Source organism: Hesperophylax consimilis, chromosome 16 (assembly GCF_061612785.1).
Source record: "Hesperophylax consimilis isolate HC1 chromosome 16, BYU_Hcon_1.0, whole genome shotgun sequence".
NCBI lineage: Eukaryota > Metazoa > Arthropoda > Insecta > Trichoptera > Limnephilidae > Hesperophylax > Hesperophylax consimilis.
The window spans coordinates 21,627,331-21,641,294 of NC_142851.1; the positions used below are offsets into that span (position 1 = coordinate 21,627,331).

At 32.9% G+C, this 13,964-nt stretch overlaps 1 protein-coding gene across 1 annotated transcript; it reads right to left on the reverse strand.

Moving 5' to 3' along the window:
• Positions 1 to 5,111: 5,111 nt before the first annotated feature.
• On the reverse strand, positions 5,112 to 11,218 carry LOC149416889 (peroxisomal multifunctional enzyme A-like). The gene is made up of 3 exons (XM_089640675.1): positions 11,016 to 11,218; positions 6,565 to 6,712; positions 5,112 to 5,651 (listed from the first exon to the last, which is right to left on the reverse strand). Exons 1-3 carry the CDS (start codon positions 11,016 to 11,018, stop codon positions 5,446 to 5,448), a joined length of 357 nt encoding a protein of 118 aa, XP_089496801.1. The 5' UTR covers positions 11,019 to 11,218; the 3' UTR covers positions 5,112 to 5,445.
• Between the last annotated feature and the right edge of the window lie 2,746 nt (positions 11,219 to 13,964).

A 13,964-nucleotide genomic window follows, 5' to 3' on the forward strand; every position in this document is an offset into this window, starting at 1 on the left:
AATATCCATATTAAAGTCATCTATGTAAAATTGGTTTGTGTCTCTGCTTTAAATGAAACATGTTTCTTTTTAAGTTGTGGACCTGCTCAAATATCCATATTAAAGTCATCTATGTAAAATTGGTTTGTGTCTCTGCTTTAAATGAAACATGTTTGTTTTTTATGTTGTGGACCTGCTCAAATATCCATATTAAAGTCATCTATGTAAAATTCTTTCAAGGCAAAAGGCAGTTAAATGTTTTTTTAATCGAAGGAAACAAACACTTAGTGACATGAAACATTCTGTAATAGTGTAATAATTCCACTCAAAAGTATAAAAAATTAAATTATTTAACGCTTATATTTTTTAACAACACAAAAAATTTAAATAGCTCACATCCAAACTAGACATTTGCTATAGCATTTGATTGAAAATTAATTATTCAGTTTGGTTGGGTATTTTGTCATCAAATGCGAAAACAAGTTTGTGTGAAGAGCGTCACGCTACCATTCCTCTTAATAAAAATAATCTTCAATCATTGTTTAGTAAATTTATTATGTAGTTTTTTAATAACAATACATTGAGTAAATCTAGGTACAAAGTAATAATATGCTATTCTTAAAAATAAATCAACACTAATTTCTGTTGTGTTTCATCTGTGAGTGTTAACAATATTTCTTATTGTGGAAAGCTGTCCCCAGTGAGATATCACGACATAAAAACAACAAATTAACAAAGATTGTTGTGACTTCTAAAAAAATGAATTTCTTAAGAACAGAATATCACATGTTTAAGTATAAGAACCATAACATTGCCGTTTTTTTATGAAAATATTATCACAGAAATATAATAAATGTATTAAGTTGATTTCATAGTAAAAGAGAGGTGGAAGTAATAACGTTTAGAAAATAGAGAAGATGGTGATAACTTAATGATAAAATAAGAAGAGGAAATATTTTAACATTAAGAAAAATATGATAAAAAAGCATCGAGTCAAATGCCAATGTATCTACAAATAAAATATTTCGTAAATGCAATCAAAACTTTGGCACCTATTGTAAAAATGTCATCAACTTGATAGTAACTCAGATCTTTGAACAATTGACTAATCTATATGCATTTAATATTATAATGATGTTGTGTCATGGGTTTTCTGCTCACTATAGAGTAAATAATAAATTATAGTTTCTACAAAATCCAGTTTGTACTCCGACCGATGTGTGGTTAGGTATGATTCAATAAGTAGATGGTAGATAACAATGGAATAAACAGGAGGTATTTGCTTCTGTAGATTTTCTTAGATATTTGAAAATGTTACATTAAGTATAGATACAAATAAGCTTATGTAGTAAGTATATAAGAGAGATTAGGTTACTGGTAGATGGACTATTTGGAGTCAAATTTGCTGATGAGATTGTGCGTATGTTTAAGGTGTAGATATTGTTTTCCAGTTGGAAAAAAAACAGGAGGAAGTTTAAAAGGATGGTCACACCCCAAGCAGAAGGTAATGATTTCCAGGAGAGGAAGACAATCAGAGTGAAAATATAAGAGATGATGAATATATTTTTGCATCTAAGATGATAGAGTTATGAAAAAAGAGAAGGAAGGATAGACAAGATGATAATCAATATATACATTTAGAAATTCGGTTATACGCACGAAAAAACGTAGAATGAAAAACGAAATTGAAGCTAAGATTGAAGAGATTTAATTCGAAGGATTCTGAATTAAATAATAATGTAAAAAAGTTCTAATGTGAAGATTTTAATCTGTAGGGAAGTAAGGAAAATGAGTTTTAAAATAAGCACCTTGCACTACGACAGCCGTAAAAATAAAAACTAGAAAAAATATCGAATATTCTCTGTGTTAGACTAGCAATTTCGGCGAGGATAATATATTATAGTGAGCAGGTTTTTACAAATTATTATATAACAGTGGCCAGAAACAAAGTTTAGTTGAAGACAGAAGATACAAAATAGACAAAATTCGCTAGATGATAGGAAAAAATGATGAGTAAGAAAATAAGAGTTTCAGGAGAAGATCACATAAGTAGAAAATAGGTAGAAATTGATAAAAAAATAATATACACATATTGATAAACTAGAAAAGATATGTTTCTAGAAAAGGGTGTTGAAGTTAGAAAATGGAAATCATGAAAGACATGTAATAAAAAAAGTTTAGTTGAAGACAGAAGAGACAAAATAGTAAAAATTCGCAATACAATAAAAAAAGGGAATGATGAGTAAGAAAAGACGAGTTTCAGAAGAAGATCACATAAGTAGAAAATATGTAGAAATTGATAAGAAAATAATATACACATATTGATGAACTAGAAAAGATGAGTTTCTAGAAAAGGGTGTTGAAGTTAGAAAATGGAAATCATGAAAGACATGTAATAAAAAAAGTTTAGTTGAAGACAGAAGAGACGAAAATAGACAAGACTTGCTAGAAAATAATGGGAATATGAAGAAATCATTTGTATAAGAGTAAGAATCGGTGAGTTTCAGGAAGAAAGATCTCATCAGAAAATAGAAAGAAACAGGTGTAAATTGATAGGACAATAATATTCACATATTGATGAACTAGAAAAGATGAGTTTCTAGAAAAGGGGTTTTGAAGTTAGAAAATGGAGATCGTGAAAGACATGTCATAATAAAAGTAGGTTGAAGACAGAAGAGAAGAAAATAGACAAGACTTGTTAGATGATAAGAAAATAATGGGAATATGAAGAAAGCATTTGTAGAATGAGTAATAATCGGTGAGTTTCAGGAAGAAAGATCACATCAGAAAATAGATAGAAACAGGTGGAAATTGATAGGAAAATAATATTCACATATTGATAAACTAGAAAAGATATGTTTCTAGAAAAGGGTGTTGAAGTTAGAAAATAGAAATCATGAAAGACATATAATAAAAAAAGTTTAGTTGGAGACCAGAGATATGAAAATAGACAAGACTTGCTAGATGATAAGAAAATAATGGAAATATGAAGAAAGCATTTGTAGAATAAGTAAGAATCGGTGAGTTTCAGGAAGAAAGATCACATCAGAAAATAGGTAGAAACAGGTAGAAATTGATAAGAGAATAATATTCACATATTGATGAACTGAAGTGTCTAGAAAAGGATGTAGGAGATAGAAAATAGAGATCATGAAAAACATGTAATAAATTTGTAAATATTTCATTGAAAAAGTTTGTTATTTTTATAAAAACGTTTTCTGAGTGAGAAAATATATTTATTTAAAAATATGAGTCAGAAAATAATAATATGTTCAGAGAAAAATTTAAGGAAAAAGAAAATATTTTCATAGACATTTTTTATAAGTAAGATAAATAGAGAGTCAAAAATGATGATAAATTAAAGATAGATAGAATTATATAGATAGAATAGATGAGTGGTCAGGAAAAAAATCCTTCGGTTAGAAAAAGTTCAATTGGAAAAAAGAATAAATATACCGAAAATTCGTTTCACGTAAGGAGATCGAAAATAAATAAAAAAAATCGTATGGCTATGCAGTATTTGTGAAAGAAGAATAGAAAATGATTTTTCTTGATGAATTATATAAGATGAGTGTTTATAAAAAATAAGAATAGACGAAGAAGATAAGTCAGGAGAAATGAATGTGCAGAAATAGATTTTGATACAAATATATTAATTATTGATGAGCAGCAGAAAAGTACAGAAGAGACAGGGCCCACTAAGAACTGAGCAATGATCCAATTATAACAAGAGGTTGAAAATGATAATGCTGATGATGAGTATAGATATGATAAAAAATATAGGTTTAGAAAGAAAATTTCAAAGATAAAGACTGCGACTGAAATAAATTGCAAAAAAGATACAGGAAATTGATTGAAATAGAAAATAAGATTTAAAAATAGGTTGAAAGTAAAATCGGAGAACTAGTATTGAAGTTCAGAAAATACCATTAAAAATAATTTCACCTCCATCTACTATTTTTCTATTTAGAAGATGAAAAAGATGGAAAGTAAGCATGCAAGAGCTAAATTGATAGAGATGATTAATAGCTGAAGGGCATTGGAAACATATATGTAAAAATATTGAATAGAGTGAATAAAAGTGAAATGTGTAGGTGGGTATATAATAATATAACGAAGATGAAAAGAAGCTCAGTCTCGTGTCAACGATATCAAATGAATACCGACATTATATACATTTTAGGAAGTATTGTGAAAATAATGTTACATTCCAAAAAATCAATAAAGTCGGAAAAATTTACGTATTTTGAAAAAATGTGTAGAAAAACAAATAGGTATCTACGGAAGTAATAGTAATAGAAATAGGGATGGAAGAAAGAATAAAAATACTCATAGATTAAAATAATTAGATGCCCGTACAATAAGAAGTAGAATAATTTTGACTATCACAAATGTTTATGTTCTTTAAATAAAGGCCTACCGCTGATAGATCCATTGTAATCTCTTCTTCTAAACACCGTAAGTCAAAGTATATGTTATACTGGGACTTTTCGTTGCTTGAATTCTGTAATGCTGTCACACTGTACAGTTTATTGTGAACACTGCCCTTGTGCCCTTCAATTGCCAGAAGCCAATGAGACTATACCGACATACCCAATCGGGGAACGTTGAGAGATTCAAGGGAGTGAGGAGGCGAAAGAGATCAAAAAAAGAAAAAAAGAAACATGACGAGGAGACAAGAAAAATAAGTACCTAGCTATTCAGATCAGGTCACCAAATACGGCCACTGCCACTTCAAGCAACTTTTTGATTCTGAATCAATCAACGGGACAATGCTGAAAGTGTCCACCAATCTGGAACATGCTGCAATTTTTTTTTCTAATTAATGATACATTTATTATGTCTCATTAATTAGAAAGATATATTTGCCCACGCCGGGATGTGAACCCGCGGCCTCCAAATTCGTAGTCGAGGACCATAACCCTCGACCACGCAGACCATCACTTGACCACAAAGACAAATAATACTGAGATCGTCACCCCCAGATAACATTATTATTCACACTTTCAAATCGTATATAGATGTTCACATAAAACCTGTGACAGAACACGCCATAAGCGCGCTACACTCTGGTGGATTGTGGCCTATTTCAGCATATGGGATATTCCATTGGGATATTCACATACATATCCCATTGGGATATTCACATACATATCCCATTGGGATATTCACTGAAGATGCAAAACTTCAAAGACCATTATTGCCAGTGAGACAGATTATTGGCTTACGAAAGGAATGCAACTCTACGGACGCAAATTTGTATCTTAGCGAGCATAAAGAGCAACTGACATACCGACCCTCTAACCCCTAGACAACATTATTATTCATACATTCATGTTTAAATGTCCACTTAAGAGGATACCTTAACAGTGAAGCTACAAATATAATCCCATTATGCCAGTTTGATAGGAATAAGAGATAGATCGACTAAAATAGAGTTACGACTAATCTACCAGCGGCAGGAGTCTATAACTTAATGTATGGCTCCAGTTTCATAGCCCTCATGATGTCCCCGGTAACCGAGCACTTGCCGGCTTGGACCGCAGCCCTGGCGGCAACCTTGCCCAGGGCGATGGTCTCCAGCGTGTCCTCGGTGAGGGTGAAGGTGGCATTGGGCTCCTGCTCGTTCTCCGGCTCGCCGGGATACACCAGCACCTTGTCGAGGTCCATAGCTGTAATTGCACAACGTGTCAATATCAATTTTCAACTTAAACAAAACAGCTATTACCTCTAAACCCTCTCTCTTGAAAAGGAAGTCGGTGGCCACTGTGAGTATCATTTCGCTCGACTCATTTCTAATAGCGAGTTCAGACGTTTCAATTTTAGTTGTCATCTTGACACTTGAAAGCATATTGACTAGTGTGAACCTTTTTTCGACAAAGTTGATAAAGTTTTTAGATAGAAATTTTGTCGTTCAATAAAAGTTGATCAACTAAAATTGAAACGTCTGAACCCGCTACAAGGAAAGAAAGAAACGCCGATGACGAAACTAGTAGACTTAAACATGTTTTTTTTTTTGTTGTTAATGTGTTCATTTTAAAAAAACATAATTTTATGTTGCCGAACGAGTATTTCATTCGTACACCCGAATGGCTATCCTTTTCATAAACAGAGCTACATTCTTGTTCGATTTAAACGGACCTCTTTAAACTACGACTATCGGCTTGTTTTAGTGTTTGATCACATTTTGATATCCATGCCGTTATTTGGTATAATCTAAATCCGAAACGGGCCGAGAATACGAATTTAATCGGGAACATTACAAATCGTTATACAAGTCATCAAAATATTATTATTTTTATTAATTTAGGAAGGGAACAAAAAATAGGATATATCGTCGATTTAAATCGACAATCAAATCGACTTTCGAACATTAATCGAATTTGACGAAGGTTCGAATACTTATTTATATTTATTATAGTATCTAACCATGTTAGTTTGAGATATGGCATTTTCGATTGGTGTTCCAATGGTAATAATATTTCCTATATAAACCTATTACCAAACGTAGGTAGTGCTTACCAGATATTCGCCATATATGACCGTTACTTGTGGGAGTGCTATCTTTAAAGAACGTTTACTTACTCCAGTAGCGGACAGTCTGTTTGCGCATGACGCAGAAGAGGTATAGTCCTCCGTGGGACTTGACCAGCGCCGGGTCGGCGGCCTTCAGCTTCTCGGCGATCTTCAGGAACATCTCCGTCCGGGCGATCTCTGCGCTGCTTCCGTTGCCCTGAACAACAAACATTACACCACAATTATTATAACATAGCCCAAGCTAAATCAATCAAATTAATTAAAAACTGTTATGAAATATTATTGCGAAAGTTAGAAATGAATCAGTGAAAGTGAGTTGTAAAATAAAATTGAACGTAAATCCAATGCAAGATCCTGTAAGTCCAAAAGATTATATAATTTTTTGACGCCAGACGTAGTTGGAGAGTGACTTTGTGATGCAATTCTGAAAATTCTAACGAAATCGCGCACTCCTAATGCTTGAAATTTTCACTTAATGCGCAATGTCAATGATTTTCAACATTTACGTCACTACACGTCTTTGATGCGATTGACAATAATTGTCATTAAAATAAGACGTTTAAAGAATAATTGTAAGCATACGATAATTGCTATTAAGACACTAATAGCAATTATTGCTAATTGATCGTTCACTGAGGTAATTAAAACGATTGATAATTTATTAAGGTTTCCCATTGGTGGTGCGAATGATGTGTATTTTGATTGAGCGCATAGACACCATACATAAGCGCCATTTTCTCAGGGGAATGTCGTTTCGCTGTGCTATTGACAATCGTACGTTCATTTGCTCTATCGACAGAAAAATCAAAAGATTATCACTCTTTTGGCACACTTTAGGTTATGTTTCCGCGGACATCAACAAAGCAACTGGGCGAACATATTGACGGGTTGAATGTTTCGTCAATCACACTTCAATGCACATTATCAATAACGTAAGCACATTGACAGCAACTGCCATTGATCATCTCCAATGGCCGTTTGTTTTGTATTTATGCTGAAAAAACAACAGCCAAAACGCATATTTCATTTAATTATGTGAAACGAGGGCATAAATATTAAAAAAAAACTCAAGGCAAATCTGAAAAAGGTTCGTATGTATAGGTAGATAGCTACCTAATAAAAGATTATACTCTTTAAAGCATCTTTACAGGTATACACCTTTATTTTTTTAAAGGACTCACAAACTTAAGATGACGTATTTCACTTGCAATATTTAATTACTAAGAATCGGTAATTTTTTAAGGCTATCAAATTTTTAAACCAAATACAAAATTTTAGGAAGGACTAATTTTAGGAATCATTTAGAGTCAAAACATAATTTAAAATTGCTTTAGCCATGTTTCCATGCTTCCATCCTCTGCATTTGATGGAAGTTGACTTTGAGAAAGAAGACGATGGCAATCATTTATGCAAGGAGATAAAATAACACTTACACGGCATTTTGAATATGTTCTACCCCGTCCCAAAATGAGTTTTATAACTCATCGGGATTTCTATGTACCAATAAATTATAACTCATCGGGATTACTATGTACCAAGAAATTATAACTTTCCGGGATTGCAATGTACAAATAAATTTTAACTCATCGGAATTACTATGTTCCAGGAAATTATAACTCATCGAGATTGCTATGTACCAAGAAATAATAACGCATCGAGATTGCTATGTACCAAGAAATTATAACTCATCGGGATTGCTATGTACCAAGAAATTATAACTCATAGGGGTTGCTATGTACCAAGAAATTATAAGTAATCGGGATAGCTATTTACCAATAAATTATAACTCATCGGGATTGTTATGACCAAGAAATAAAAAAAAATCTAAAATAAAATTTAAAAAGTCGTTTGTGTAAGTAGGTATATTATAATTTGGGCGGCTCAATAAATACGTTGCAGAAATTTTCATACAACCATTCAATTCAGCCAATTTACAACCTTATTTGGTATTTACTGTCCCTGAAAATTCACTTTACTAACAATAAATAATAAGGCTCGCTTTGGCATACGACGCTTAGACTACTTTCAACTATTTTTAAATGTGGTTTGTGTGAGTATAAATTAGTATTATAATTTGGGCAGGCTCAATAAAACGTGTAGCAGTGATTTTTATAGGCTTACCCATTCTATTCAGCCAATTTAAATTTAATTCGATTGTTACTGTCACTGAAAATTCCTTTTACTAACAATGAGACACGCTTTGGTATTAAATGCCTTTACTACTTTCACCCAGTAACAAGATATTACTATAGTCGATGATTCCTTCGTTACCTGAACAACAAAATTAGTCAAAATTACTATTTATACGTTTTTCAACGAAATATTACAAAAGAAATCTGTAACGAAAAAAATCGTGCCTCGACTTATTTTTTTCAGTTTTATATGGACATTTCAAAGCTCCATGGCGCAATGTGAGAAATTCGCTTTGAACTGACAATACTATGACCTAGAAACACTGGGGATGAAAAAAGCTAGAGCTCAAAGTTGGACAGGTTTTACTGTTGCAGATATCACACAAATGATTGTCAGCTTCATAACCAAAATTATGTCAACTCTTGACCCAATTTTACGTTATTAAGATTCTAATTATTTTCCTATATGGATAGTGGCTGTTAAGTAGGTGCCTAGGAAAGTAACAAAGAAAGGATTACGTGTCATACGTATCTGTTTTAACCATAGACATATGAATATTAGTAGACCTGCCCTAAGTGATTAAAAGCGTATTATCCCCACTCCCCATACCGGTTCCATTGGAGCCGGCTGTGCTCGCGTATGGCCTCAAGTGAAATTTGAAAACGTGACGTCATCATTCTCGTGCGAACTATGGTCGAGGCATCATCGGTTCATTTTACGAAATAACACGGCAAAATGTTGACTTGTACTATGAAAACTTGTAAAAATAGATGTGAAAAAGAGAATAAACCCAATTGTCGTATTACATTCCATATATAAGCATTATTTTACTTTATTTTAAGCATATTCACATCGTATAATATGAATCAGTTGTTACTATCACATCGAGAAACGTCTGGACGCGAAACACAAAGCTGGTTGGTTGCTGGGAAGTAAATTATGAACATTTATAAAAGTGTCTTAACTAAATACTTAAACGAAATATTCGACTCTGAAAATGAACCGAATTTTTTTGCCGAATTTGGACTTCGCAAATTTGTTCATAACGTGGCGAGTAATTTGCGCTCCCATGTAAAAATGTCTATTCATTCTAAAGCAGATTTTACTTTTAAGAAGTAAATGGTGATATTATAATGCGAGATGCCTATTTACTGTCAGATTGATTTATTGACGAATCACAGTCAGCTTCACTCCCTTCGTTCTTCAACAGTTGATTTTACCCCTCGCCATTATCTTCTCGTCTATTAATTCCTATGTCTGTGGTTTTAACGAACGTAACAGTTTTTTTATGTTATCACGATTGATTACCGGCGGAATTATGTAAATATATTTCGCAACAGTAGTAGTAAAAGTGGTACGTAACAAGAGAAAAATCAATAAACTTCCATAAGTGTACAGTCGCGTTAAATATTTGGTAGGAGGTTTGTGCAATATGTGCTCGCTGTAGCTACTTACCTGGAAACGGTGAGAAACTGTAAAAATGTTTAATAATTATTCAACGCATTTCGTGTCTTCTATGTTTCCATTTTCTCTTTTCACTACGTTTTTTTTCTCTTCTGGTGCACTCTCCTTTCGGAGGTTGATTATAATCTAGAAAATCACGCGCAGCAGGAACAACTCGGAGACTTTACACTAACTACTGCTATAATAAAATATACTAAAATATAGTAAAATAAAACATACATATAACAAAAAATAAGAAAACTATTCAATTTCCCACGTGGATTACAAGTAGTTTCAAAGATTATAAAAATATTTTCTTACCCCAAAAAGCAGCACAACTTGCACAATATACCAAAAAAGGTATTATTTGACGAATTACCAGAGGAATTTAAAGTAGAAGAAAATTATGAAAATTTGTGATTAATCTACAGAAAAGTTTTTAAAATATAAACAAATAACAACAATACAGCAAATTCTTAGGTAAAAGTACTACTTTCAGTTCACAACCTTCTACCATGAGCTATAGAACTTCGAAATACTCGTTTCTTTAAAAAGATGGTTTATCGTTTGTTCTATTGTTTTTTTAATAACTGTCCAATTTAAAAACCACGTAAAAAATAATTCAAATTAAAACCGAGTAGAAAAGATAGGCATCGATAAAAATAAAATAAATCACATGATACCGGTTGCAGCAATACACGTGAGATAGTGAAACTAAATCAAATGAAATTACCCAATTTTTATGTTAAATGACAATGTGGGTTAGCTACGTCGTCCATCTCTGATAAATTAACATTATTTTCCACTTATAATGATGATAGTAGAACGAATTAAAAACAATGTAAGTTATTCATAACCTGAGAACGTTTGTCTTTTTTTTCAACAAAGAAAACAAAATTGACGACAATGCGAGCTAAACTCACCATGATTACTGCCCTGTCTTCTCACTTCCAGATGAGGATAAATAAATGGTCTGGTCCAGCTCGAGGCTCCACGGGCCTTGTTCACGACTCCACAGAGGCTAAGAGACTGCCGCCTTCAGTCCAAATATTGTAAATATTGCTCCATCCATCTGCCGAATCCAACGTTCCAAAACTTTCACTTTTCTCCTTTCATTTCTCTCCCAAGTGCGTGGCCCACTGCTCGAACAAAGCCTATAATAAGCGTACTTTTGAGCGTTGTGTAACACCTTGCAGTGTGTTATGTGTTTTGGCTTGTGCCGGTCTGGAACCCAGTTTTAAAAAACGGAATGGTGTAATCGATTCTAGCTAGGAAATGAAACTTTTTTGGCTTACATCCATGCATAAAATTATTGTGTTAAGTTGATACACATAACACGGAATGGAAATTTATTTATAATTAAATCTGCATTTTGAATGATGCGGAGACAGTATGCATAGCTTATATTCGAACTTGGTCTTAGGTCATTAGACTATTGTGTTCTCTCCCGTGTTCACCATATTCCATTGAAGGTATCAACGTCCCTGTATAATTAATGTAGTTCACCATAGTTTCATTAGGTGTTTGATGTCTCCTGGTTCTACAGCATGGCTCTACCCCTGCAACGATAAGAATACTAACTTCCTATGTTCTGTCAGTATTAGATTCAACGCCTGTAAAAATCCATTGATTTGTCAATGACGAAATTGTCGATTAAAAAAATCCAAATATCAATTTGAATTCCAGCATTTTTTAAAGAGATTCCTCAAATACATCTGGATACAAACTGTTAGAACAAGATAGACTTGTAAAATAAGATTTACGTAATTAGTACGTTGCGTTGCTAGATGCTGTGGATATTGAAAAAAAAACAGATTTAAAATGAATAGTTTGTTCGCTCGCTAGTTTCTAGTTTGGCAAACAGCAAAGTTAGCCGTGTCAAGCTGTAGCTGAATTACCCAACTTGCAAAATAAATATGATTAGTGTATATTCTTTTGGTTTCCACTTACAAGACCTGTTTTGATTTTTTGATACCTGCCTCAATGAAACTTGTTGCGGCTCTAGAGTCATTGCATAAATAACTCTCTTTACTAGTGTTTTAACCTTTGTGTGACTGAAGCATCAAGCATGACAGAATAGATGTACGAGTAGATTTGAAACGTTTTCAATCGCTAATTTCGTAATCCTTTTCTAAGGTTGTCTGATATTATGTTATGAGTATGAAGTCAGAATGTTTTTTTTAATGTGAATACAGCAAAGTTCAGCTGCCTGAAGCCAGAGGACTATAGTATTCCCGATCGGGTGAATTATTGATGTTAGGGGCAGGGAGGAGATGGGGAAGAGGAAGGTGGAGAAGTATTACAAATGTATGGGTGAGATGAATTCTTTTTCATAGCCATTTCACAAAAGCATATTAAAAAACATCCAATAGCACAGATTTAAAAAAATATATATTCAATTATTTTTTTTATTTATCAGCAAGTTCTGCTATGTAATTAATATTACGCGTGGCAGGTGACAGCTGTTTCGCCTTCCGAAAGCATTATAATTCTGACAGTTCTACAAAACAGTTCTATACTCTGCAAATTAAACATGATGGTAATACAATAGCACAGACAGATAGTCAGAAATGTCTTTGTATGTAAACGCAATGATTTTCAACTTGCAACGTCATATCCATCGTGAGCTACTAAATTTTGAAATTTACATTTAAGTGTGGAAAAAAATAGATCAGATGCCATCATAATATCGTTTGTTATACAGTTTTCAATTATTCCATTGAATTCCGGTAAAACTAATATATTCCCACCCTACATCTACATCATACTGCAATCCATTCATATAAAGTGGGTACCTAAGGCTTCACACGGACTACACTTCTTTTGCACAAATTGTTTTTTTTTTAGGTGCTAAGAGGCTTCAGCCGCCAAATTTTTGCTGCTAAATTGAATATCTCCTGGTAACTTCAGAGTTAAGCCAAGTTCTGTTACCAATTTGACTTTATTTATTATTCAATCCTTTGCTTTCTCTATCTGCAAGTAGGTAGGTAGGTACGCAATCGTTTTTTTAAACTCGAAACTCATTAGTATCAAAATTCTTTACGAATCATTAGGCACGACGACGACAGTATGTAAAAATTAGTACAAAAAATGAGGCCCGTTATGCACTTTCCAACTTGAATTTTAATTTAGTTTTTAAACCTAGTGAATGTTCAAACATTTCTGGAGTGAGTGCGTGCGTTCTGTGAATGAATCGATTGCCCCAAGTTAGAGTTTTTATGTTGTTAAATCATCACACCAATACAACGGTTTGAAGCATATTCAAAGTGCAGGTTAAAAATGCAACATGGTGCAGAATGCTGCAATTAACCTTTTGTAAATCTCTTAACTTAACTAACTTAACTTGGAAAATTGCACGGGAATGAATTTTTCTATTTTGCCAAAAAATAATTCAAACATGTCCGTGATTTTAGTATATAACTTCACGATATGAACATAACCTGAACTTTTGTTTTTTTTACCAAAACATTTATATACATAATAATCAGAGATGTGCAAAATGGATACCCAAAACCATTTGAAATGCAAAATGGAAATGGGTCAAAACTTTTCCATTTGAAAATGCAAAATGCAAAATGGTTTTTAGAAAAGCATTTCAAATGCAAAATGCAAAATACCTATTTTCAAAATGCATTGAAAATGCAAAATGGTTTCTCAGGTCAAACAATTAAAATAATTATAGAATTTTTAAACAATTTTGTCATTTAATAATGGACATCAATGTAGAACAAACATATTACATTATGGTAAATCCAAAAACACCACGACTACAGATTATGAAACCACAAAAAATTTGCGCGGGACTAATAGTCCAAGCGATGACCGTAAAAATCCCATCCCATAGGCCACATGAACCAAATTAGTACTGGGCT

Coding starts and splice junctions, on each gene's coding strand:
- LOC149416889 (XM_089640675.1), bottom strand. Junction 5,652..6,564: donor ACAGACTGTCCGCTACTGGA/GTAAGTAAACGT, acceptor GTGCAATTACAG/CTATGGACCTCGACAAGGTG.